Source organism: Gymnoscopelus braueri (genome assembly GCF_963280865.1).
Source record: "Gymnoscopelus braueri genome assembly, chromosome: 1".
Classification (NCBI taxonomy): Eukaryota; Metazoa; Chordata; class Actinopteri; order Myctophiformes; family Myctophidae; genus Gymnoscopelus; species Gymnoscopelus braueri.
Genome location: NC_137603.1, coordinates 488,430 through 514,898, shown reverse-complemented (window position 1 = coordinate 514,898; position 26,469 = coordinate 488,430). Strand labels below are relative to the sequence as shown.

The 26,469-nt window shown below is 42.3% G+C and overlaps 1 protein-coding gene across 1 annotated transcript in view; it reads right to left on the bottom strand.

Annotated features, from left to right (window-relative positions):
• The window catches only part of LOC308082033 (transient receptor potential cation channel subfamily M member 1-like), a gene marked incomplete at both ends in the record, with an annotated part of 90,593 nt that overhangs the window by 34,782 nt on the left and 29,342 nt on the right, over nt 1-26,469 (bottom strand). Inside the window, 10 exons of the mRNA XM_080423644.1 lie at nt 4,617-4,845; nt 7,480-7,769; nt 8,231-8,260; nt 13,875-14,015; nt 14,412-14,462; nt 16,446-16,580; nt 18,236-18,403; nt 20,310-20,410; nt 23,779-23,851; nt 26,238-26,361. Of these exons, the coding sequence (XP_080279770.1) occupies nt 4,617-4,845; nt 7,480-7,769; nt 8,231-8,260; nt 13,875-14,015; nt 14,412-14,462; nt 16,446-16,580; nt 18,236-18,403; nt 20,310-20,410; nt 23,779-23,851; nt 26,238-26,361 (1,342 nt within the window). The remainder of the gene's footprint in view (nt 1-4,616; nt 4,846-7,479; nt 7,770-8,230; nt 8,261-13,874; nt 14,016-14,411; nt 14,463-16,445; nt 16,581-18,235; nt 18,404-20,309; nt 20,411-23,778; nt 23,852-26,237; nt 26,362-26,469) is intronic.

The following is a 26,469-nucleotide window of genomic DNA, read 5'->3' as shown; positions in this document are numbered from 1 at the left end:
TCACTAAAGACCACCTCACTGAAGACCATTGAAGACCAGCTCACTAAAAACCACCTCACTGAAGACCACCTCACTAAAGACCACCTCACTAAAGACCACCTCACTGAAGACCATTGAAGACCAGCTCACTAAAAACCACCTCACTGAAGACCACCTCACTAAAGACCACCTCACTAAAGACCACCTCACTGAAGACCATTGAAGACCACCTCACTAAAGACCACCTCACTAAAGACCACCTCACTGAAGACCATTGAAGACCATCTCACTAAAGACCACCTCACTAAAGACCATCTCACTAAAGACCACCTCACTGAAGACCACCTCACTAAAGACCACCTCACTAAAGACCACCTCACTAAAGACCATCTCACTAAAGACCACCTCACTAAAGACCACCTCACTAAAGACCAGCTCACTAAAGACCACCTCACTGAAGACCATCTCACTAAAGACCACCTCACTGAAGACCACCTCACTAAAGACCACCTCACTAAAGACCACCTCACTGAAGACCATTGAAGACCAGCTCACTAAAAACCACCTCACTGAAGACCACCTCACTAAAGACCACCTCACTAAAGACCACCTCACTGAAGACCATTGAAGACCACCTCACTAAAGACCACCTCATTAAAGACCACCTCACTAAAGGCCACCTCACTGAAGACCATCTCACTAAAGACCACCTCACTGAAGACCACCTCACTAAAGACCACCTCACTAAAGACCACCTCACTGAAGACCACCTCACTAAAGACCACCTCATTAAAGACCATCTAACTGAAGACCACCTCACTAAAGACCATCTAACTGAAGACCACCTCACTAAAGACCACCTCACTGAAGACCACCTCACTAAAGACCACCTCACTGAAGACCACCTCACTAAAGACCACCTCACTGAAGACCACCTCACTGAAGACCACCTCACTAAAGACCACCTCATTAAAGACCATCTAACTGAAGACCACCTCACTAAAGACCATCTAACTGAAGACCACCTCACTAAAGACCACCTCACTGAAGACCACCTCACTAAAGACCACCTCACTGAAGACCACCTCACTGAAGACCACCTCACTAAAGACCACCTCACTAAAGACCATCTCACTAAAGACCACCTCACTGAAGACCACCTCACTAAAGACCACCTCACTAAAGACCACCTCACTAAAGACCATCTCACTAAAGACCACCTCACTAAAGACCACCTCACTAAAGACCAGCTCACTAAAGACCACCTCACTGAAGACCATCTCACTAAAGACCACCTCACTGAAGACCACCTCACTAAAGACCACCTCACTAAAGACCACCTCACTGAAGACCATTGAAGACCAGCTCACTAAAAACCACCTCACTGAAGACCACCTCACTAAAGACCACCTCACTAAAGACCACCTCACTGAAGACCATTGAAGACCACCTCACTAAAGACCACCTCACTAAAGACCACCTCACTGAAGACCATTGAAGACCATCTCACTAAAGACCACCTCACTAAAGACCATCTCACTAAAGACCACCTCACTGAAGACCACCTCACTAAAGACCACCTCACTAAAGACCATCTCACTAAAGACCACCTCACTAAAGACCACCTCACTAAAGACCAGCTCACTAAAGACCACCTCACTGAAGACCATCTCACTAAAGACCACCTCACTGAAGACCACCTCACTAAAGACCACCTCACTAAAGACCACCTCACTGAAGACCATTGAAGACCAGCTCACTAAAAACCACCTCACTGAAGACCACCTCACTAAAGACCACCTCACTAAAGACCACCTCACTGAAGACCATTGAAGACCACCTCACTAAAGACCACCTCATTAAAGACCACCTCACTAAAGGCCACCTCACTGAAGACCATCTCACTAAAGACCACCTCACTGAAGACCACCTCACTAAAGACCACCTCACTAAAGACCACCTCACTGAAGACCACCTCACTAAAGACCACCTCATTAAAGACCATCTAACTGAAGACCACCTCACTAAAGACCATCTAACTGAAGACCACCTCACTAAAGACCACCTCACTGAAGACCACCTCACTAAAGACCACCTCACTGAAGACCACCTCACTAAAGACCACCTCACTGAAGACCACCTCACTGAAGACCACCTCACTAAAGACCACCTCATTAAAGACCATCTAACTGAAGACCACCTCACTAAAGACCATCTAACTGAAGACCACCTCACTAAAGACCACCTCACTGAAGACCACCTCACTAAAGACCACCTCACTGAAGACCACCTCACTAAAGACCACCTCACTGAAGACCACCTCACTAAAGACCATCTCACTAAAGACCACCTCACTGAAGACCACCTCACTAAAGACCATCTCACTAAAGACCACCTCACTAAAGACCATCTCACTAAAGACCACCTCACTGAGGACCACCTCACTAAAGACCACCTCACTGAAGACCACCTCACTAAAGACCACCTCACTGAAGACCACCTCATTAAAGACCATCTAACTGAAGACCACCTCACTAAAGACCATCTAACTGAAGACCACCTCACTAAAGACCACCTCACTGAAGACCACCTCACTAAAGACCACCTCACTGAAGACCACCTCACTAAAGACCACCTCACTGAAGACCACCTCACTGAAGACCACCTCACTAAAGACCACCTCATTAAAGACCATCTAACTGAAGACCACCTCACTAAAGACCATCTAACTGAAGACCACCTCACTAAAGACCACCTCACTGAAGACCACCTCACTAAAGACCACCTCACTGAAGACCACCTCACTAAAGACCACCTCACTGAAGACCACCTCACTAAAGACCATCTCACTAAAGACCACCTCACTGAAGACCACCTCACTAAAGACCATCTCACTAAAGACCACCTCACTAAAGACCATCTCACTAAAGACCACCTCACTGAGGACCACCTCACTAAAGACCACCTCACTGAAGACCACCTCACTAAAGACCACCTCACTGAAGACCATTGAAGACCAGCTCACTAAAAACCACCTCACTGAAGACCACCTCACTAAAGACCACCTCACTAAAGACCACCTCACTAAAGACCAGCTCAGTAAAGACCAGCTCACTAAAGACCACCTCACTAAAGACCACCTCACTGAAGACCACCTCACTAAAGACCACCTCATTAAAGACCACCTCACTAAAGACCATCTAACTGAAGACCACCTCACTAAAGACCACCTCACTGAAGACCACCTCACTAAAGACCATCTAACTGAAGACCACCTCACTAAAGACCAGCTCACTAAAGACCACCTCACTAAAGACCATCTAACTGAAGACCACCTCACTAAAGACCATCTAACTGAAGACCACCTCACTGAAGACCACCTCACTAAAGACCATCTAACTGAAGACCACCTCACTAAAGACCAGCTCACTAAAGACCACCTCACTAAAGACCACCTCACTAAAGACCATCTAACTGAAGACCACCTCACTAAAGACCACCTCACTGAAGACCACCTCACTGAAGACCATCTCACTAAAGACCACCTCACTGAAGACCACCTCACTAAAGACCACCTCACTAAAGACCACCTCACTGAAGACCATTGAAGACCAGCTCACTAAAAACCACCTCACTGAAGACCACCTCACTAAAGACCACCTCACTAAAGACCACCTCACTGAAGACCATTGAAGACCACCTCACTAAAGGCCACCTCACTAAAGACCACCTCACTAAAGACCACCTCACTGAAGACCATTGAAGACCACCTCACTAAAGACCACCTCACTAAAGACCAGCTCACTAAAGACCACCTCACTAAAGACCACCTCACTAAAGACCACCTCACTGAAGACCACCTCACTAAAGACCACCTCATTAAAGACCACCTCACTAAAGACCATCTAACTGAAGACCACCTCACTAAAGACCACCTCACTGAAGACCACCTCACTAAAGACCATCTAACTGAAGACCACCTCACTAAAGACCAGCTCACTAAAGACCACCTCACTAAAGACCATCTAACTGAAGACCACCTCACTAAAGACCACCTCACTGAAGACCACCTCACTAAAGACCATCTAACTGAAGACCACCTCACTAAAGACCAGCTCACTAAAGACCACCTCACTAAAGACCACCTCACTAAAGACCACCTCACTAAAGACCATCTAACTGAAGACCACCTCACTAAAGACCACCTCACTGAAGACCACCTCACTAAAGACCACCTCATTAAAGACCACCTCACTAAAGACCACCTCACTAAAGACCACCTCACTGAAGACCACCTCACTAAAGACCACCTCACTAAAGACCACCTCACTGAAGACCACCTCACTGAAGACCACCTCACTAAAGACCACCTCACTAAAGACAACCTCACTGAAGACCACCTCACTGAAGACCACCTCACTAAAGACCACCTCACTAAAGACCACCTACCTACCTACCTACCTACCTACCTACCTACCTACCTACCTACCTACCTACCTAAATACCTCCCTACCTACCTACCCACCTACCTACCTACCTACCTACCTACCTACCTACCTAAATACCTCCCTACCTACCTACCTACCTACCTACCTACCTATCTACCTACCTACATACCTACCTAAATACCTCCCTACCTTCAGTCCGTTGCTCTTGCCCATGCGTAGGTAGCCCATCCACATGTCGGTGAGCAGCATCTGGCTGCAGGTGTGGGCGATGAAGTCTCGGTGCTTGGCCGCCACAGCCAGCTTCAGACAGGTGGAGTTACTCCAGTTCTTCAGCTCGTAGGTCAACAGCTTCATGGCTACCTGCTCATCATGCTTGTAGGACTGGTCCAAGAGCTCGTAGGCCAGCTGGCCGAATTCCCTGAGGAGTGTTTGTTCAGTAACAGTGTTAAATAGATCTATATTGTGATAGTAATCATTGCTATAGAGTGTTTGTTCAGTAACAGTGTTAAATAGCTCTATATTGTGATAGTAATCATTACTATAGAGTGTTTGTTCAGTAACAGTGTTAAATAGCTCTATATTGTGATAGTAATCATTGCTATAGAGTGTTTGTTCAGTAACAGTGTTAAATAGCTCTATATTGTGATAGTAATCATTACTATAGAGTGTTTGTTCAGTAACAGTGTTAAATAGATCTATATTGTGATAGTAATCATTACTATAGAGTGTTTGTTCAGTAACTGTGTTAAATAGATCTATATTGTGATAGTAATCATTACTATAGAGTGTTTGTTCAGTCTGTGCATATATGTATATAATGTTTTATATATATATATATATATATATATATATATATATATATATATATATATATATATATATATATATATATATATATATATATATATTTACACTATGTATACATGTATAAATGTACTAACTTGGAGTTATTCTCCAGGTCTTGGTAGATGTTTATAATGTATAACATGGAGTTATTCTCCAGGTCTTGGTAGATGTTTATAATGTAATAACATGGAGTTATTCTCCAGGTCTTGGTAGATGTTTATAATGTACTAACTTGGAGTTATTCTCCAGGTCTTGGTAGATGTTTATAATGTACTAACTTGGAGTTATTCTCCAGGTCTTGGTAGATGTTTAAAATGTAATAACTTGGAGTTATTCTCCAGGTCTTGGTAGATGTTTAAAATGTACTAACTTGGAGTTATTCTCCAGGTCTTGGTAGATGTTTATAATGTATAACTTGGAGTTATTCTCCAGGTCTTGGTAGATGTTTATAATGTACTAACTTGGAGTTATTCTCCAGGTCTTGGTAGATGTTTATAATGTACTAACTTGGAGTTATTCTCCAGGTCTTGGTAGATGTTTATAATGTACTAACTTGGAGTTATTCTCCAGGTCTTGGTAGATGTTTATAATGTAATAACATGGAGTTATTCTCCAGGTCTTGGTAGATGTTTATAATGTATAACTTGGAGTTATTCTCCAGGTCTTGGTAGATGTTTATAATGTACTAACTTGGAGTTATTCTCCAGGTCTTGGTAGATGTTTAAAATGTAATAACTTGGAGTTATTCTCCAGGTCTTGGTAGATGTTTATAATGTACTAACTTGGAGTTATTCTCCAGGTCTTGGTAGATGTTTAAAATGTACTAACTTGGAGTTATTCTCCAGGTCTTGGTAGATGTTTAAAATGTACTAACTTGGAGTTATTCTCCAGGTCTTGGTAGATGTTTATAATGTACTAACTTGGAGTTATTCTCCAGGTCTTGGTAGATGTTTATAATGTACTAACTTGGAGTTATTCTCCAGGTCTTGGTAGATGTTTATAATGTAATAACTTGGAGTTATTCTCCAGGTCTTGGTAGATGTTTATAATGTACTAACTTGGAGTTATTCTCCAGGTCTTGGTAGATGTTTATAATGTACTAACTTGGAGTTATTCTCCAGGTCTTGGTAGATGTTTATAATGTACTAACTTGGAGTTATTCTCCAGGTCTTGGTAGATGTTTATAATGTAATAACATGGAGTTATTCTCCAGGTCTTGGTAGATGTTTATAATGTACTAACTTGGAGTTATTCTCCAGGTCTTGGTAGATGTTTAAAATGTAATAACTTGGAGTTATTCTCCAGGTCTTGGTAGATGTTTATAATGTACTAACTTGGAGTTATTCTCCAGGTCTTGGTAGATGTTTAAAATGTACTAACTTGGAGTTATTCTCCAGGTCTTGGTAGATGTTTAAAATGTACTAACTTGGAGTTATTCTCCAGGTCTTGGTAGATGTTTATAATGTACTAACTTGGAGTTATTCTCCAGGTCTTGGTAGATGTTTAAAATGTACTAACTTGGAGTTATTCTCCAGGTCTTGGTAGATGTTTATAATGTACTAACTTGGAGTTATTCTCCAGGTCTTGGTAGATGTTTATAATGTACTAACTTGGAGTTATTCTCCAGGTCTTGGTAGATGTTTAAAATGTACTAACTTGGAGTTATTCTCCAGGTCTTGGTAGATGTTTAAAATGTACTAACTTGGAGTTATTCTCCAGGTCTTGGTAGATGTTTATAATGTACTAACTTGGAGTTATTCTCCAGGTCTTGGTAGATGTTTAAAATGTACTAACTTGGAGTTATTCTCCAGGTCTTGGTAGATGTTTATAATGTACTAACTTGGAGTTATTCTCCAGGTCTTGGTAGATGTTTATAATGTACTAACTTGGAGTTATTCTCCAGGTCTTGGTAGATGTTTATAATGTATAACATGGAGTTATTCTCCAGGTCTTGGTAGATGTTTATAATGTAATAACATGGAGTTATTCTCCAGGTCTTGGTAGATGTTTATAATGTACTAACTTGGAGTTATTCTCCAGGTCTTGGTAGATGTTTATAATGTATAACATGGAGTTATTCTCCAGGTCTTGGTAGATGTTTATAATGTACTAACTTGGAGTTATTCTCCAGGTCTTGGTAGATGTTTATAATGTACTAACTTGGAGTTATTCTCCAGGTCTTGGTAGATGTTTATAATGTACTAACTTGGAGTTATTCTCCAGGTCTTGGTAGATGTCATCAACCAGAAGAAGAGAAGACTCGTGGGCCATGGCCTTGTACAGCTTACAGGCCACCAGAGCTTTGGCCATGGCCTCCTCGCCACGCTGCCACAGGAACAGCGCCATCTTCTGGCGCTTCATGAGCACGGCCCACACCATCAGCTCGTGGAAGGGGAACTGGAAGCGGCAGACCTCGGGGTCGTCCACGTCGATGTCCACTTCCTCTTCCTTCTTCTTGGCCTTCTTCCCTTTGCCCTTCCCCCGAGGTTCGTCGTCCTGGAAACCACAACGTCAACAAAACCTTACGTCACTACTGTCGCTGTCGGTGGACAAAACTGTTACTTTTTATAGAAAAGTTAAAAAATATGTGTTCCATCTGTGTTATTATTTAGTCACAAGCTAAATAATAACTGCAAAATTACATTTTATTCATAAAAAGTTACATAGTGTAGTGAGGCTTTAATGCAAACTACACTGAAACTCAAAACAAAAACTCAAAACAAACAAGTGTTACTGTCTGAAATGAACATAAAAGTACCAACCAATAAACAAACAAACAAACAAACGGGGTGCTCCTTCCATTCCGACATCTCACTACTCCGACTAGTGGCTTCCGCGTGCGGTTAGGGTTAGGGTTAGGTATAGGGTTAGGTATAGGGTTAGTAACCGTCGGAAAGGCGACATGTCGGAAAGGCGACATGTAACCCAAACAAACAAACAAACAATCCTGTACGTACCTCCATTCCGAGCAGTTTCAGAGCTTTGGGCTGAAAGAGAAAGAGGAAATTCTCTGTTAAATTCAACACTATTAACCCATTAAGACCTATCAGTGTGCTCAAACCTTTTCATGTCAAGGACCCCCAACATTATATGTATTTGGCAAGCTGGTCAACAACAAAAAAGAAGAGAATTGCAATATGCAAAACATGCAGGTCCAACGTTCACCAATGTTCATATACTTTACCATGACTGTAACTGTAAAGAGAGAGGGGGGAGAGGGAGGGGGAAACTAAAAAATTAACACAAATGTGAAAAATGCTCAACATTGTATCCATCTCTACACAGTGTTAATAATTGAAATTACATTATGACTTGTTTAGGACTCGAAATAAAACGCTTGGGACTTGGACTTGACTCGACTTGTGACTTTACTGTTTTGACTTGAGCCTTACTTTAAAACAATGTGTGAGCTGTGTTCACGTCGTATTTTATCGCATCACCAACACACACTTCATGATGAGAGAAGGAAGGAACATTGAATCTCGTCTCATAGTCTCTTCAAATAAAAACCTGTGGGATTATTCCAAGCTGCTCTCAAATCTCTCACTCTTTCATCCATTCATGCTTCCATATTCACCAACTTATGCATCCATTCATGCATCCTTATTCACCAACTTATGCATCCATTCATGCATCCATATTCAACAACTTATGCATCCATTCATGCATCCATCCATTCATGCATCCATATTCAACAACTTATGCATCCATCCATTCATGCATCCATATTCACCAACTTATGCATCCATCCATTCATGCATCCATATTCAACAACTTATGCATCCATCCATTCATGCATCCATATTCAACAACTTATGCATCCATTCATGCATCCATATTCAACAACTTATGCATCCATTCATGCATCCATATTCACCAACTTATGCATCCATCCATTCATGCATCCATATTCAACAACTTATACATCCATTCATGCATCCATATTCAACAACTTATGCATCCATTCATGCATCCATATTCACCAACTTATGCATCCATTCATGCATCCATATTCACCAACTTATGCATCCATCCATTCATGCATCCATATTCAACAACTTATGCATCCATTCATGCATCCATATTCACCAACTTATGTATCCATTCATGCATCCATATTCAACAACTTATGCATCCATTCATGCATCCATATTCACCAACTTATGCATCCATTCATGCATCCATATTCACCAACTTATGCATCCATTCATGCATCCATATTCAACAACTTATGCATCCATTCATGCATCCATATTCAACAACTTATGCATCCATTCATGCATCCATATTCACCAACTTATGCATCCATTCATGCATCCATATTCACCAACTTATGCATCCATTCATGCATCCATATTCACCAACTTATGCATCCATTCATGCATCCATATTCACCAACTTATGCATCCATTCATGCATCCATATTCAACAACTTATGCATCCATTCATGCATCCATATTCACCAACTTATGCATCCATTCATGCATCCATATTCACCAACTTATGCATCCATTCATGCATCCATATTCACCAACTTATGCATCCATTCATGCATCCATATTCACCAACTTATGCATCCATTCATGCATCCATATTCAACAACTTATGCATCCATTCATGCATCCATATTCACCAACTTATGCATCCATTCATGCATCCATATTCACCAACTTATGCATCCATTCATGCATCCATATTCACCAACTTATGCATCCATTCATGCATCCATATTCACCAACTTATGCATCCATTCATGCATCCATATTCAACAACTAATGCAGAGTCGGATCACTGGGGCAACATTTCCAGCAGAGAGCTCCAGACTTCTCTTTCCCTTAGAAGCATTAGCCACGTCCTCCTGGGGGATCCTGAGGCGTTCCATGGCCATGGGGTGGGGGGGGGGGGTTGAATCCCCCATCTGGTCCTTGGTCTACCTGCCCGAACCACCTTAGCTGGCTCCTCTCCAAGTGAAGGAGCAGCGGCTCTACACCAAACTTCTCACCCTATCTCTAAGGGAGATTCTGGATGCTTGTATCCGTGATCTTATTCCTCCCACACCTCATGACCATAGGTAGATTAGGAAGATTGAATCTCATCGTCTCTTGAAATAAAAACCTTTCACTAGTTTCAAATCTCTCCACAGTCAACACACATTGTTGATGAGACGATCAGCAAGATGGTGAGCTAGATGTGAAAGATTCTTATCAAGTGGCATCGAAGGCTTTCAAATAAACAAATAAGTAAATATATACATGAAGAAATTAAAAAAAGTAATGATGCACTCATTTACCCCTGCATTTATACAAATGTTTTCGTCTCCGCCGGAGGCGGAGAGTATGTTTTCGCTTCGTCCCGCCGTGTGTTCACCTCCCTCCTAGCCAAGCTAACATTGGTCAAGCTCCACGTGACACGTGTCAATATGTTGACACCAATGCCTTTGATTGGCTAGAGGGACGCATGACGAAATAAAATCCTATAAATAGGTGTGTCACTTCAAAAAGCCATTTATGTTTTTGAAGTGAGGTAAGACAGGATCAATCAGTCTTGATTGGAACAGTACCTTCCAGTACAAATCACCCGTCCGTGCGTGTGTGTGTCCCTCTGAGAACACCTAACATTGGTCAAGCAAAGGCGCAGAAGGCCAAAGCTAAGAAAGCATACTCATCTACAACAGTAACACAGAAGAGGACTATAGAGTTGAATTGAAAGAGTTGAAATAGAGTTGGATCCCACAACAAGGCCGAAGTCTTAATACTGTAACAATTGGCCACCTTGATCAAATACATTATGTAGCACTAGAGAAAACTGACATAGATCAAACACACCAATCAACTGCTGAAACTGTTCAAGACAATGAAGATGAAGAAGACAGACAAGCATTTGAACAAACCAGTCAATTACGAGGACTCCCATATGACACATTGCTTCAAGAAGATTTTTTTTTAAATGCAGACACTACATATTCAGTCGCCCCTGCAGAACACCAAAAACCACTCGCATTCTACCAAGACGACCCGTTCTACCAAGACGACCTGTGCTATTAAAATAGCACGGGTCTGAGACTTGTGCTCCGAGGAGCACATTTTCTAGTTTTTTTAATATATTTATGTATATTGTTCTCTGTGAACCCCAGATAATGGGGATCCTAGATAAACTCATAAACCATATATTTTTAACTCTTTGACTGCCAGAGTATTTTCATAAAGTACTCCCCCAGTGCCAGCGATTTTCTCGTGTTTTTTTTGTTTTGTTATTTTGTTATTTAATTTTCATATAGATTGTCTAGCTGCGGTTTTGAACACATACGATGGTTCCACCACTAGAGAGCAGCAAATAGACACTTTCATCAGCTTGCTGACTCGCTGCCTCCCCCCAAACAGGCCCAAACAGTCAAATACCTCAAACCGGATGTGACGTGTTCTCAGATTCTCTGATCGGCGAAAATTACGATGTGATCCACGACGGCGATGACTGTTCGTCACCCAGACTATAGATTATAGAAGTGGAGCTCTCCGTTCGTTTTTCATACCGTGTGAAAAAACGCGTGTTTCTCAGTCCATTCTCAGTCCTTCTCTGTCCATCTCAGCTTTTCCATCTCAGCTTTCCTACAGTCTGTCCATCTCAGCTTTCCTACAGTCTGTCCATCTCAGCGTGCCTACAGTCTGTCCATCTCAGCTTTCCTACAGTCTGTCCATCTCAGCTTTCCTACAGTCTGTCCATCTCAGCTTTCCCACAGTCTGTCCATCTCAGCTTTCCTAAACTCTCCTTGTCCTCCTCCTCCTCACAGTCCGTCTCTTCCCTACCGTCTGTCTGTCGGTCCTTCTCCTGCGTCTGACTGCAGGACTGGCTCCCGTCTCTTCACCATCTTTTACAAGGGTCTGGATACACGAGTACTACGGTCTGGATACACGAGTACTACGGTCAGGATACACGAGTACTACGGTCTGGATACACGAGTACTACGGTCTGGATACACGAGTACTACGGTCAGGATACACGAGTACTACGGTCTGGATACACGAGTACTACGGTCTGGATACACGAGTACTACGGTCTGGATACAGAACTACACAGAATGCTACGCAACAGACAAACTCAGCCGTTGGCACTCGGTTGACAACATATATACACCAGGCCGCGGAGGAACTCCATATATGGGCACTTGTGTGATGACGTATTTGGGCATGGGTTCAGCCCTCTACGATCCACCACTGACTTAATTATAATGTATATTATTATCATATACATATATTCATATGTAAATGATACGTAAATTATATGTAAATTATATGTGAATGGTATGTAGATGCCCTCTTACTCGTTTCAGTCCATACAGATTGTTGTAGAGCAGCGCTACTCAACACGCGGCCCGATGGTCAAACCCCCCCAAAAAAAAAAAAAAAAAAAAAATATACATTTTAAAAATATACATTTCCGTTCAAATGTATGGGTTGCTAAAACATTTTTCAAAAACAAACAGACAGACATACATACAGGTGCGTCAATTGTTACAGGTATAATGCATAGTTTTCTATGCATTTGGGGTTTTTGGGGGGGTTTGACCCCCACATTTTCCCGCCCAGGATAGGTGTCCCTTATTTCAATCTCTGGGAGTTGGCAACCCTAACCTTGCCATACCTTAGCTTTTGCTGAACTGATGCCACTGGACATACACACAAAATAAACTGGTACAGTGAAAATAATATGATCAGGGGTGCACATAACTGGTGCGCAGGTGCGCATGCGCACCCAAAATAAATAATGAGCACCACATCAGACGACGCGAGGCGCTTTTGCGTACCAACAGCTGGGACCGGAATTTCCAAGCTTTTATTTTTTAGCAAAACTAAAAAAAAGCCTGGAGATTTACTTCCTGAAGCCACACTCACACACTCACGCTAAAGCACGTGTCGGCCCCATGTACAGCCATAGGCGCAGGGGGACGCATGCTGTGATTGTGTGAGCCTCGCATCCTGACACACAGACAGGCTGCGACTCGCAGCCCGCTGCACGCAGCGGCTGTTAGAGGCACTCGTCAGTCACCGATGATGAACGTACCGTAATGGTGCAAAAATATGCCGTGAACGTCCCAAATTTGGCGGATAAAAGCAGCGCAGCACAGGGCACCAACCTTGGGGGGTTCACCAAACAGCGTGAGTGAAAAAAAAAACGGCGAAATTTGGAAGCAAAGCGTCATTTTTTTCTCGCGCAGCACCCCCCCCCCCCCCCCCCCCCCCCTTGACAAAACTGTCCCGGTGGGCACCGTGCTGAAACCCCCCCCCCCCCCCCCCCGTTGACAAAACGGAAAGTTATGTGCACCCCTGAATATGATGTCAAAATGTACATTTTATTGTGTGTTACAAAATCGAAAAATCCAAAATAGGACCGTAATTTTTATGGCGGCCCCTTGGACTTTTGGTATTTTGCTGAGTGGCCCCTTAGCCATCTTAAGTTGAGTAGCCCTGTTGTAGAGTGTATTCATAAGCAAATGATATGTAAATGAAATGTACATGTCTTCTTACTCGTTTCAGTCCATACAGGTTGTTGTAGAGTGTATTCATAAGCAAATGATATGTAAATGACATGTACATGTCTTCTTACTCGTTTCAGTCCATACAGGTTGTTGTACAACGTCCTGAAAGTCTTCCTGGTGTATTTGCATCGGTAGGCTCCGCCCATTAAGAACTCCAGAACCAATCCGATGTCAATCAAGGTGATCTGGTAATCAGGTGGCAGGTTTCCCTTAGAAGGTCACATAAAGGTCACATAAAGGTCATCATTATGTGCGTTCTGTCACTGAGTACAAGGTTCTTATGCTAAAGCCACAGATGTTAAAGGAACAGTTCACACAAAATATGACTTATTCTCCATCAATTAGAGAATAAGATTTGTATGTTTTTGTCGCATTCCTGAGGCAATGATTTGATGACCAGTGGAGTGGGACTTTAAGAGACTCAAAGAGACTCAAAGAGTCTTTTTGAGACTCAAAGAGTCACTTTGAGTCTCTTTGAGTCTCTTTTGAGTCTTTTTGAGACTCTTTGAGTCTCTTTGAGTCTCTTTGAGTATCTCAAAGAGACTGTGTGTGTGTGTGTGTGTGTGTGTGTGTGTGTGTGTGTGTGTGTGTGTGTGTGTGTGTACCTTTTTCACGTCTCTGACAACAAAGTGCAGTGTGTTGGTTGGCCCCAGTCTCTGTGGAAGAGGAGAGGAGAGACTAATAGACTCATAATAATAATAACTAGAAAAAGTGCTCCTCGGAGCACAGGTCTCCGCCAGGTCATGATCAGGTAGGTTATTGTGGGCCAACAATGTTCGGAATCGCCAATCAGGATGGAATATGAAAAAGCGGACAGAACCATCTTGATCACTTGACTATAGAGATAATGGGTACCGATTTGCATGATGATTGGACAACATTTGTAGGAGTAATACAAAAATGAAAAGTATTGAAAAAAACGGCCTCCTGGTGGCGCTATAATAGGGCAATGTTAAAGGGTGGCGTTTGTTCTTCAACATAGTGCGAATGTGCGTGCAAAGTGTCACCTCAATCGGACGCTGCGTTCATGATTTGTGGCATTTGTTCAAAACGGGCCACTTTTGCAAAATTTTGATGTCAATGTTAGCCAATCAGGATGAAATATGAAAAATCAAACAAGTCCATCTTGATCACATGACTATAGAGATCATGTGTACCGATTTGTGTGAAATTTGGATAAAATCTGAAGGCTTAATATCCAAAAATGTGTTTTACATAAGTCGGCCTCTTGGTGGCGCTATAAAAGGCTAATGTGAAAAATGCAGTTTTTCCTTGGCCTCTAGGGAGTGTGCGTGCAAAGTTTCACGCAGATCGGTGCAGTTATAGTTAAAAACACAAATCAGCCTTTTATAGCGCCACCATGAGGCTGATTTGAAAAATGTCAAGTGGCATTTCTTCCTCGGCCTAGTGGGAATGTGTTTGTGAAATTTCACGGAAATTGCAAGCTGCGTTCATGATTTGAGGCATTTTGTTCAAAACGGACCAATCCTGCAAATTTTGGAAGCCAACCTTAGCCAATGAGGATGGAATATGGGAAATCGGACAGATCCGTGTTCATCACATGACTATAGAGATACTGTGTACCGATTTGCATGACGTTTGGATAAAATCTGTAGGAGTAATATAAAAATCTGCCTCCTGGTGGTGCTATAACAGGCCCATGTGAAAAATTTGAGGCAGAGGTTCTGAATTGGCATCCAGGGAGTGTGTGTGCACAGTTTCGCAGCGACCGGGCCAACGGTGCCGGAGATTAGCTGTTAACACACGGACAGGACACACACAAACACACACACACACACGGACGGACGGACGGACGGAGGGTAAAACATACTCTCTCGCCATGCCTTTCGGCCTGGCAGGGACAATAATAATGATAATAATAATAATAATAGTGTTCACGTTCCCTCTTCCATTAGAATGAATAGACTCATAATAATAATAATGATAAAGAATGGTTCAGAGGCTGTGTGAAGAGGCAGTGTGTGAAGACACGTGAACGTGGCTCAGGCTCGGCTCCAGGATGAAATGACTGAGGGAGGAGATGGAAAATCATTTTCTATATAGTGAAACAATATGTACATAAAACTTAAAGTGAGGGTGGCAGGCCCCCTCTGGCCCCCCGTGGTGCCGGGCCTGACGTGAATACTGATGAATAAACTCCAACCCACATCTGTTCTCCTAAAGAGGCGACCAGCTACGTCACTCAGGAACGGGAAGTAAAAGCCAGTCGGGCTTTATGTTTGTTTTGTGTTATTCTTACAGCGTGTTGTAAACTAACTAACTAACTAACTAACTAACTAACTAGACCTTTAACAGTGTGATGGTTCTCACTGTGTTGTAAACTAACGTAACTAACTAGACCTTTAACACTCGCATGACGGCTGTCAGCCCATCCCCTACGCAGCCTGAGTTAAGATCATAATGACCGTTCGTTTCAGGGATTCCATTGGCCAGTCTCTCCCCTCTGGTTGCAGACGATCCTGACACTTTCTCCCCCGCGCTGTGGGGCACAGTGGGGAAAAGTCATGGAAGGGGAACTTCCTCACAGCTTCATGAGAGAAGATAATCCACTTTAAAGTCTAAAATTCGGTCAGATTGGCCGCTTAGTCACGCAAGTGTTAACAGTGTGATCTTCTCACCGTGTTGTAGAGTTCCTCCAGGCGGGGGATGGTCAGGAAGTGGTGAATGTTCACTCCGTTTTCTATCAACAGTTTGACAAAGTCCACCCGGTCCAACACCAAGGCATCCATCATGGCCTGTTCCAACGAGTTCACCTGAAAGATAGATAGGTAGGTAGGTAGGTAGGTAGGTAGGTAGGTAGGTAGGTAGGTAGGTAGGTAGGTAGGTAGATAGATAGATAGATAGATAGATAGATAGATAGATAGATAGATAGATAACAATAAACAAGGTAAATACATACTAATAGACTAAAGAGAGACACTGTAGCGCGTCAGTAAAGGATCACAGGTGAACAATGAACATCTGTCTAAAACAGCAGGCTCTCTAAATAACATTCTGTACATTTGAAATGACAGGATAAACAGGTAAACAATGCACCTAGCATCACTCTAGACCATGGGTCAGCCCGCGACCCCAAAATAAGGCGGCCATTGACTCGCGACCCCACCTAAACCTTGAGGTAATTTATGCACCTAAACTTGCAATTTTGGTGCGCATTTGAAATGGATTAAAATGGTAAATTGGACTATTTGTAATCATTTTAGGTTGTATTTCATCCATTCTGTTGAATTTAAAATAAAAAAAAATAATAAAAAATGTAATGACCCAAAATAATTTCGCGACCCCACCGTCAGTCTCCCGCGACCCCAAGTGGGGTCGCGACCCCAACTTTGGGAACCCCTGCTCTAGACCATTGGTTAAAAAAATGTGGGGTCCGGGGACCCCCAGGGGTCCTTGTTGGAGGGGTACCAGGGGGTCCCCAGCAAAATGTGTTAACACATTGACTGCCAGAGTTTATTCATAATGTACTCACCCCTGTGCCAGCAATTTGCGTGTTTTTTAATTTTTTTGTTTTGTAATTTTTCATTCAAATACATTCTCTGATTGTGTTGTCAAGCACCTACGATTGTTCCACCAGTAGAGAGCAGCACATCCAAACATTGATCACCTCGCTCACCCCCTCCCAAACAGGCCCACGTCATATCCGGTCATTCAAAGGATGTGACGTTTTCGACAATTCCCGGCCCGCTGATCGGCCTGAAAACGACGTGATACACTACGACGATGGCTGTTAGTCACCCGGACCAAAGAAAATAGAAGTTGAGCTGTCCGTTTGTCTTTTCTACCGTGTGAAAAACCGTGTTTTTCCTTATTCTGGCCGAAAATCACCGGAGAAAAACAACGTGACCCGGAAATGATTTTTTTTTTTTACATCCGGCTCCGGGTGAGTGTGACGTAAGTGGAAAACGAAAGTGTTGATGAGAAATAAACACAGCCGTGCGATCACAGATTAAACAATGAAAATTCAAAAGAACGTGTAAACAGGCTCTTATGAATCCTGGCACTCAAGCGATGGATTTGAAAGAACGTGTAGACGGGATCTTGGCACTGTATGTGTTAATAAAGCGTCACAATAATGTTAACCCCTTTATCTATATTTTATACTTTGGCGATTCAAGAATAGCAGATCTACAAGCTCATGGTTATGAGCTTGTAGATCTGCTATTCTTTTTTTTAATCGTGAAAACCTTTGAATATATATATTTTTAAAGCGAACATTTGTGGAACTCAAATCTTTGCTTCTGGGGGGTCCCTGGAACAAAATGTTTTGAGATGGGGGTCCACGGCCAAACACATATCATTTTGGGGGTCCTTGACATAAAAAAGTTTGAGAACCACTGGTCTAGACAGACAGACAGACAGACAGACAGACAGACAGACAGATAGACAGACAGACAGACAGTTGTACCCAGTTGAGTAGCTCCAGTTTCCTGGGGTCTGTCTCTTCAGGAGGCTCAGGTTTGGTTTTTCCTCCTTTTCCTCCTTTCTTCCCCCGAGCCTTCCCCTTCCCCCCTCCTGCAGCTCTTGCTGGACTCTTGGGTTTGTCCTGGGTGTTGTTATTCATGCTGCTCACCGGCTAAAAGGACAACAGAACAGATACAGTTACAATTACAACCATTTACAGTTTAGGCATTACATCCAACACAGATATTGGGAGTGAGTCGGCAGTTATGACTGCAATGGGGAGTTTGTTCCACAGTTTGGGCGCCAGCAGGGAGAAGAGTCTAGGATGTGTGGAGCGTTGTCCAGGGTGTTTTAGAGAAGAGAGAAGAGTCTAGGACATGTGGAGCGTTGTCCAGGGTGTTTTACAGAAGAGAGAAGAGTCTAGGACGTGTGGAGCGTTGTCCAGGGTGTTTTAGAGAAGAGAGAAGAGTGTAGGACGTGTCGAGCGTTGTCTAGTGTGTTTTAGAGAAGAGAGAAGAGTCTAGGACGTGTGGAGCGTTGTCTAGTGTGTTTTAGAGAAGAGAGAAGAGTCTAGGACGTGTAGAGCGTTGTCTAGTGTGTTTTAGAGAAGAGAGAGAAGAGTCTAGGACGTGTGGAGCGTTGTCCAGTGTGTTTTAGAGAAGAGAGAGAAGAGTGTAGGACGTGTGGAGCGCTGTCCAGGGTGTTTTAGAGAAGAGAGAGAAGAGTGTAGGACGTGTGGAGCGTTGTCCAGTGTGTTTTGGAGAAGAGAGAGAAGAGTGTAGGACGTGTCGAGCATTGTTCAGGGTGTTTTAGAAAAGAGAGAAGAGTCTAGGACGTGTAGAGCGTTGTCTAGTGTGTTTTAGAGAAGAGAGAGAAGAGTCTAGGACGTGTGGAGTGTTGTCCAGTGTGTTTTAGAGAAGAGATAAGAGTCTATGACGTGTGGAGCGTTGTCCAGGGTGTTTTAGAGAAGAGATAAGAGTCTAGGACGTGTGGAGCGTTGTCCAGGGTGTTTTAGAGAAGAGATAAGAGTCTAAGACGTGTGGAGCGTTGTCCAGGGTGTTTTAGAGAAGAGATAAGAGTCTAGGACGTGTGGAGCGTTGTCCAGGGTGTTTTAGAGAAGAGAGAGAAGAGTCTAGGACGTGTGGAGTGTTGTCCAGTGTGTTTTAGAGAAGAGAGAAAAGTCTAGGATGTGTGGAGCATTTTCAAGGGTGTTTTAGAGAAGAGAGAAGAGTCTAGGACGTGTGGAGCGTTGTCTAGTGTGTTTTAGAGAAGAGAGAGAAGAGTCTAGGACGTGTGGAGTGTTGTCCAGTGTGTTTTAGAGAAGAGATAAGAGTCTATGACGTGTGGAGCGTTGTCCAGGGTGTTTTAGAGAAGAGATAAGAGTCTAGGACGTGTGGAGCGTTGTCCAGGGTGTTTTAGAGAAGAGATAAGAGTCTAAGACGTGTGGAGCGTTGTCCAGGGTGTTTTAGAGAAGAGATAAGAGTCTAGGACGTGTGGAGCGTTGTTCAGGGTGTTTTAGAAAAGAGAGAAGAGTCTAGGACGTGTAGAGCGTTGTCTAGTGTGTTTTAGAGAAGAGAGAGAAGAGTCTAGGACGTGTGGAGTGTTGTCCAGTGTGTTTTAGAGAAGAGATAAGAGTCTATGACGTGTGGAGCGTTGTCCAGGGTGTTTTAGAGAAGAGATAAGAGTCTAGGACGTGTGGAGCGTTGTCCAGGGTGTTTTAGAGAAGAGATAAGAGTCTAAGACGTGTGGAGCGTTGTCCAGGGTGTTTTAGAGAAGAGATAAGAGTCTAGGACGTGTGGAGCGTTGTCCAGGGTGTTTTAGAGAAGAGAGAGAAGAGTCTAGGACGTGTGGAGTGTTGTCCAGTGTGTTTTAGAGAAGAGAGAAAAGTCTAGGATGTGTGGAGCATTTTCAAGGGTGTTTTAGAGAAGAGAGAAGAGTCTAGGACGTGTGGAGCGTTGTCCAGGGTGTTTTAGAGAAGGGAGAAGAGTCTAGGACGTGTCAGACAGACAGACAGACAGACAGACAGACAGACAGACAGACAGACAGACAGACAGACAGACAGACAGGGTGTCACTAACCGGCCAGTGGTGTCCGTAGACAAAGATCTGACTTCTTGCGATGTCAACTCTGTTCCAAGCTAACGCCAAACTCAGCTGGTCGTTGGCAGACGCGTTAGTACCTGTAAAAACACACGCTCGCTCATTACCGACAAACTGATTGTGGGGAACAGTTTGTTCACCACCATTCTACCATTCACACTGTTTTAACAGTTTGTTCACTACCATTCACTACCATTCACACTGTTTTAACAGTTTGTTCACTACCATTCACTACCATTCACACTGTTTTAACAGTTTGTTCACTACCATTCTACCATTCACACTGTTTTAACAGTTTGTTCACTACCATCGCCACCCTGTTGGTTTATAAACTTCCACCGCATTCCGGTCTCCATGGTTCTGATCATATCCATGCTCATTATGAAAACCTAGGGGTACGAAAAAACACATTCAAACCGGTAAAAACTGAAGATTCGCTAAAAAATACTCATCGCCCTTCAGCCAACCAAGGCCACTGGCCATGACAACATCCCACCAGATTCCTCAGAGACGCAGCCGTCTCTATTACTTCCATCGTAGCCTACATTACAAATGTATCCATCAGTCAATCAATGCCACGTCCCACAACAATTCAAGATGGCGAGGGTAATCCGTCTGTATAAAAAAGGAAACAAATGGGGCGTCCGCTGGCCTAGCGGTCCAGGCGCATACCACATATGCTGGTAATCCAGCTTGACAGCGTGTCACAGGTTCGACTCCCAATCTCGACGACCTTTGCTGTACGTCACCCCCCCATCTCTCTCCCCATTTCCTGTCAGCCTACTATCCTATCAATAAAGGCAGTAAAAAGCCTCCAAAAATATCTTTAAAAAAACAAATTAGAACCTGGCAACTACCGTCCCGTTTCCATCCTTTGTTCCATCTCAAAGGTCATCGAGAGATTAATTCACGAACAGATCAACAGCTACCTCGCCGAGCGAAAACTGCTGTTTGAATTCCAATCGGGCTTCAGAACATCCCACTGCACTGACACATGCCTACTGTATTTGACCGACTACATCAAATGCTAGACTCGGGCAAATACTGCGGCATGGTCATGCTGGACCTCCAAAAGGCGCTTGACACTGTAAGTCATTCAATTCTACTGAATAAACTGAAGGCGATCGGTTTTGATAGCACATCAGTGAACTGGATGAAATAGATCCATTATTTATTCCCTCAGTAAGATGAATGTATGAATGATTTCAAGGTCAAAGTTGACGACACAGTAATCTCTAGCAAAGAAGAGGTACCTATTTGGGCTGTAATCTATGTAATCTATGTAATCTATGTAATCTATGTAATCTATGTAATCTAAAGCATGGCATCAAAGGCTGTCAAAAAACTAAATCAAATAATAATAATAATAATAAACTTTATTTGTATAGCACCTTTCATGACATGAAATGCAGCTCAAAGTGCTTTACAGAGCAAGAATACACAGTTAGAACCAATTTAACAATAAAGCAAACAAAGATAAAATAAAATAAAATAAAAGCAAGCAAAAGCAAAGGCATAAAACAACATTAAAATAGGGAATACAGTGAGGAATTAAAAATCAACCAAAGAATCAGCTAAAAGCAAGAGTGAAGTAATAGGTCTTGAGCTGTGCTTTAAAGCTATCGACAGAGGCTGCCTGTCTTAGGTGTAATGGGAGTTTATTCCACACTGTCGGTCCGTAAAAGCAGAATGCTGCTTCACCGTATTTTTTATATGTCATTGTAGGCACCTCGAGCAGGTCAGCACTTGAAGACCTGAGGGCCCGGTTTGGAACATATCTCTCTAGGCAGTCAGAGAGGTAGGTAGGTGCCAGACCATTTAGAGCTTTATAAACTATTAAAAGAATTTTAAAATCAATCCTAAAAACAACCGGGAGCCAGTGTAGTGAAGCAAGAACTGGAGTGATATGTTCTCTCATCCTGGTTTTAGTTAAAATTCTGGCTGCCGCATTTTGAACAAGTTGTAATCTGTCAGTTGTTTTCTTTGGCAGGCCAGAGTAGAGTGCGTTGCAGTAATCAAGCCGAGAGAAAACAAAAGCGTGGATCAGCGTCTTTGCATCGTCTAACGACAGATAGTCTCTAATTCGCGCAATATTTCTAAGATGAAAGAAAGCAATCTTGGTGACATGATTAATGTGTGTATTGAAATTCAATTCAGAATCGAAGAAGATTTTTTGGGGGCAGAATTTCCTCTTGCGCTCTCAGGACTCTTGCCGGAGCCCTCATTCAACGACACTTTGACTATGTTTACACCTCCTGGGGCCTGTTCCTCAAAAGGTGAATTAAATAAGCCTGGCCTTAAGTCAAATCCAGGCTTGACAACGTCGGGTCCGTATAGCCTGGTTTATTCAGTTCCTGGAACGCCAAGCCAGGCTGAAAAGGAGCGACTTTGTCAAGCTAGACCTTGTCAAGCCAGGCTGTGTCGAGCCAGGATAATGAAGCCAGGCTTCACGTATTTCTATAAAAGACCATGAAAGTCGATACCAGAATTCTTGAACTTGACCAATCACGTAGTCCAAAACCAGAGCGGCGTTCTTCTCTGTGGCTGAACAGCAGCACTGCAGCAGCTCATGAAATCATACAAGGAAGTAAAATGTATTTAAGCAAGAAAGGAAACGCGACCGCAATAAATAGATCCAGGGAGAAAGCGTGGCAAAGTATCGCAAGCACACTCGCGACGGGGGCCGTGACGGGATGAGTGGGACAGGACGGGACGGGACGAGACACGCAATAACCCCACATTTGCAAGACCACTTTGGTAGAGGTTTGGGTTGTGTAGTTACCTTGCCATCATGATGTAACTCCAAAGGTGGACAAGAAATGAAAAATAATTTCTCCATTGACTAGAAATTGATAATTTAAAATATGCTCCTCATTGACTTACAAAGAGGCTCCTTTAAACCCGTAACTAATAATTTATATATATATTTAAATGTTAGCCTGCTCCTGACCAGGCTAACTTCACAGCTAAATTGCCATGGTAACTAAGGTAGGCTTGCTTAAATTCTCTTTCGTGGAATCGGGTCATGGCTAAACTTAGCCAGGGTGAACTGGCTAAACTAATCTTCAAGATAATTCAGCTTTCTAGGAACCGATTCAGCCCTAATCCTGGCCAAATTAAGCCAGGATAGGGGTTAAAGCCAGGCTTTAGCTCTAATTCACCTTTTGAGGAACAGGCCCCCATCTCAATGTCACTGAAAACTAAGCTTCAAACCTCCCAAAACAAACTGATCCGACCTCTTCTCGGCCTGGGGCCCATGACCCACCTTTTTACAACACATATGTTGCATTACATGCATCCCCACACACACACACACACACACACACACACACACACACACACACACACACACACACACACACACACACACACACACACAGACAGACAGACAGACAGACAGACAGACAGACAGACAGACAGACAGACAGACAGACAGACAGACAGGTACCTTTCAGCAGTGCAGTCAGGATGCTCATCTCAATGTCCTGCTGTCCCTCTGAACCCATACGGAACACTGTAATCTGTATGGTACAAATGTTACCATTCATGTAATCTGTAATCTGTATGGTACAAATGTTACCATTCATGTAATCTGTATGAATAACTGTTCCTGATGAGCAGGTTAGTGCCGTGCATGGTTTCCTCCTCAGTGTGTGTGTGTGTGTGTGTGTGTGTGTGTGTGTGTGTGTGTGTGTGTGTGTGTGAGTGTGAGTGTGTGTGTGTGTGTGTGTGTGTGTGTGTGTGTGTGTGTGTAGTGAATGTAAATGGCCTTGGATAAAGGCACTATGATATAAATGCACCATTTGCACCACTATGATATAAATGCACTAATTGACCTTACAGAAGATATAACAGATTACATACAAAAAAAACAGTTCACTGTGGGAGTATTTATTGACCTTAAAAAAGCCTTCGACACTATAGACCACAACATATTAATAAACAAACTAGAGAGATACGGCATCAGGGGTGTTGCATCGAAATGGCTGGGGAGCTATATTGAAAACCGACAACAGTATGTACAAGTAGGAGACTTCAAATCTAGTCATCAATACATCAAGTGCGGGGTACCACAGGGATACATTTTGGGCCCCAAATTATTCATGTGTACTTTTTGCACATGACACAAATATATTTTGCACTGGGGAGGATATCCAGCAGATTTTTACAGTCCATGACAACTGAACTATATAAATACAAACAGTGGTTTGATAAAAATAAACTATCCCTAAATCTATCAAAAACTAAATTCATGATCTTTGGCAATCGTGAAATCACCACAATCCCCAAGCTTAAAATCGATAACATCGAAATTGAGCGGGTTTATGAAAACAAATTTTTAGGTGTTGTCTTGGACCACAGAATCTGCTGGAGACCTCACATAAGGCATGTGGGAGTCAAGATAGCGAAGAGCATTGCTGTCATTAACAGGGCGAAACACATCCTCGATACCAAATCACTCCATATCCTGTACTGCACCATGATCTTACCATACCTGTCTTACTGTGTAGAAGTATGGGGAAATACATATAAAACTGCATTCCATTCACTATCCATCCTACAAAAAAGGGCCGTAAGAATCATACACAACACCGGGTACCGTGATCACACAAACATTCTCTTCTGTAATTCCCACATCCTAAAGTTCCCTGATCTGATCAAATTCAAAACAGCCCAAGTCATGTACAGAGCAAAAAATAAAACACTCCCAACCAATATACAAAACAGATTTCCAGATAAAGACAATTACTATAATCTAAGAAACCCTTTTGACTTTGTACAACCACTAGTCAGTACTACACTCAAGTTCATGTGTGTTTCGTCCTGTGGAGTGTCACTGTGGAATGGGCTAGCTGATGATATACAAAAAAGCCCCAACATCAACCTATTCAAAAGGAAACTAAAACAAATATTCTTTGACATTTATAAACTGGAAGACACCCTAGTAGAGTAAAATGATTTATTATACACTATTGTATCCTTATCACTATATAAGTATGTACTATTATTCTATTACTATCATATATTATTGTATTAACCTAATAATAATACATAAATACATATAAGTAATGGACTATACCACTTAAAATAGTCACTACAGGGGGAAAAATTGTATTAGCATACTATTATGATGATAATATATATTATGAAATGATTGTAATTATTATTGGTGTAGGATATTATATTAGTGTTATATACTATCAATATATAATTATTATTATCTAATCATAATTTCAATGAGACCTGCGCCGCCCGTTCCGCGGTGACACTCCAATGCTCTCTGCTGTCTTGACTCTCACATGAGAGAGTTATAAATGTGAGCGTGCTGTATCAACTAATGTATCAATTTAATGTAAATATAACATATAAATTATGTATATATTTACGGTAAAAAAAAGAAAAGAAAAACAAATTATACATATATTATTCTTTTCATTTGAATTGTGTTGCAAACACTGTAACTTATTTCTTATTTATTTCCTTTTGCAAACTGAGCCAGGGGTAGGGCTCGATAAGCATCATGCTTCTCCCTGTCCCCTTTTCCAGTTTCTTGGACACGAACTTGTGCCTTGGACCTCCTTTTTTCTTGTGATTATGACTTTTCAAATTTGCATTAATGCACTTGTGTATATATGTATCTTTCTGTTGTCCAAAAGACCTGGAAATAAACTGAACTGAACTGAACTGAACCATCTATAGGATGTAATCTGTACGATGTTACCATTTACCGTCAGCAATTAAGTCCTTTTAAAGTCAATGAAATATTTGTAGTTAATAATTGCTTTATTAAGTAGCCGTGTAACAAGCGGGATATTGAATGGTGAGCGGGTCATTATTATTATTATTATTATTATTATTATTATTATTATTATTATTATTATTAATATAATAATATTAGAGACGTACCAGACTCTTCTTCTTCATGCATTCTGTCACCATAAGGAGGATCTGTTGAGCTTGGCTGCGACTGTAGTTGAACGTCTTCTGGATGGTGACCAGTAGCTGCTCTCTGATGCTGTCACTCATCACCCTGATGACACAATGACAGCTGTCAATCATCACTCTGATCACACAAAGACAGCTGTCAATTATCACCCTGATGACACAATGACAGCTGTCAATCATCACTCTGATCATA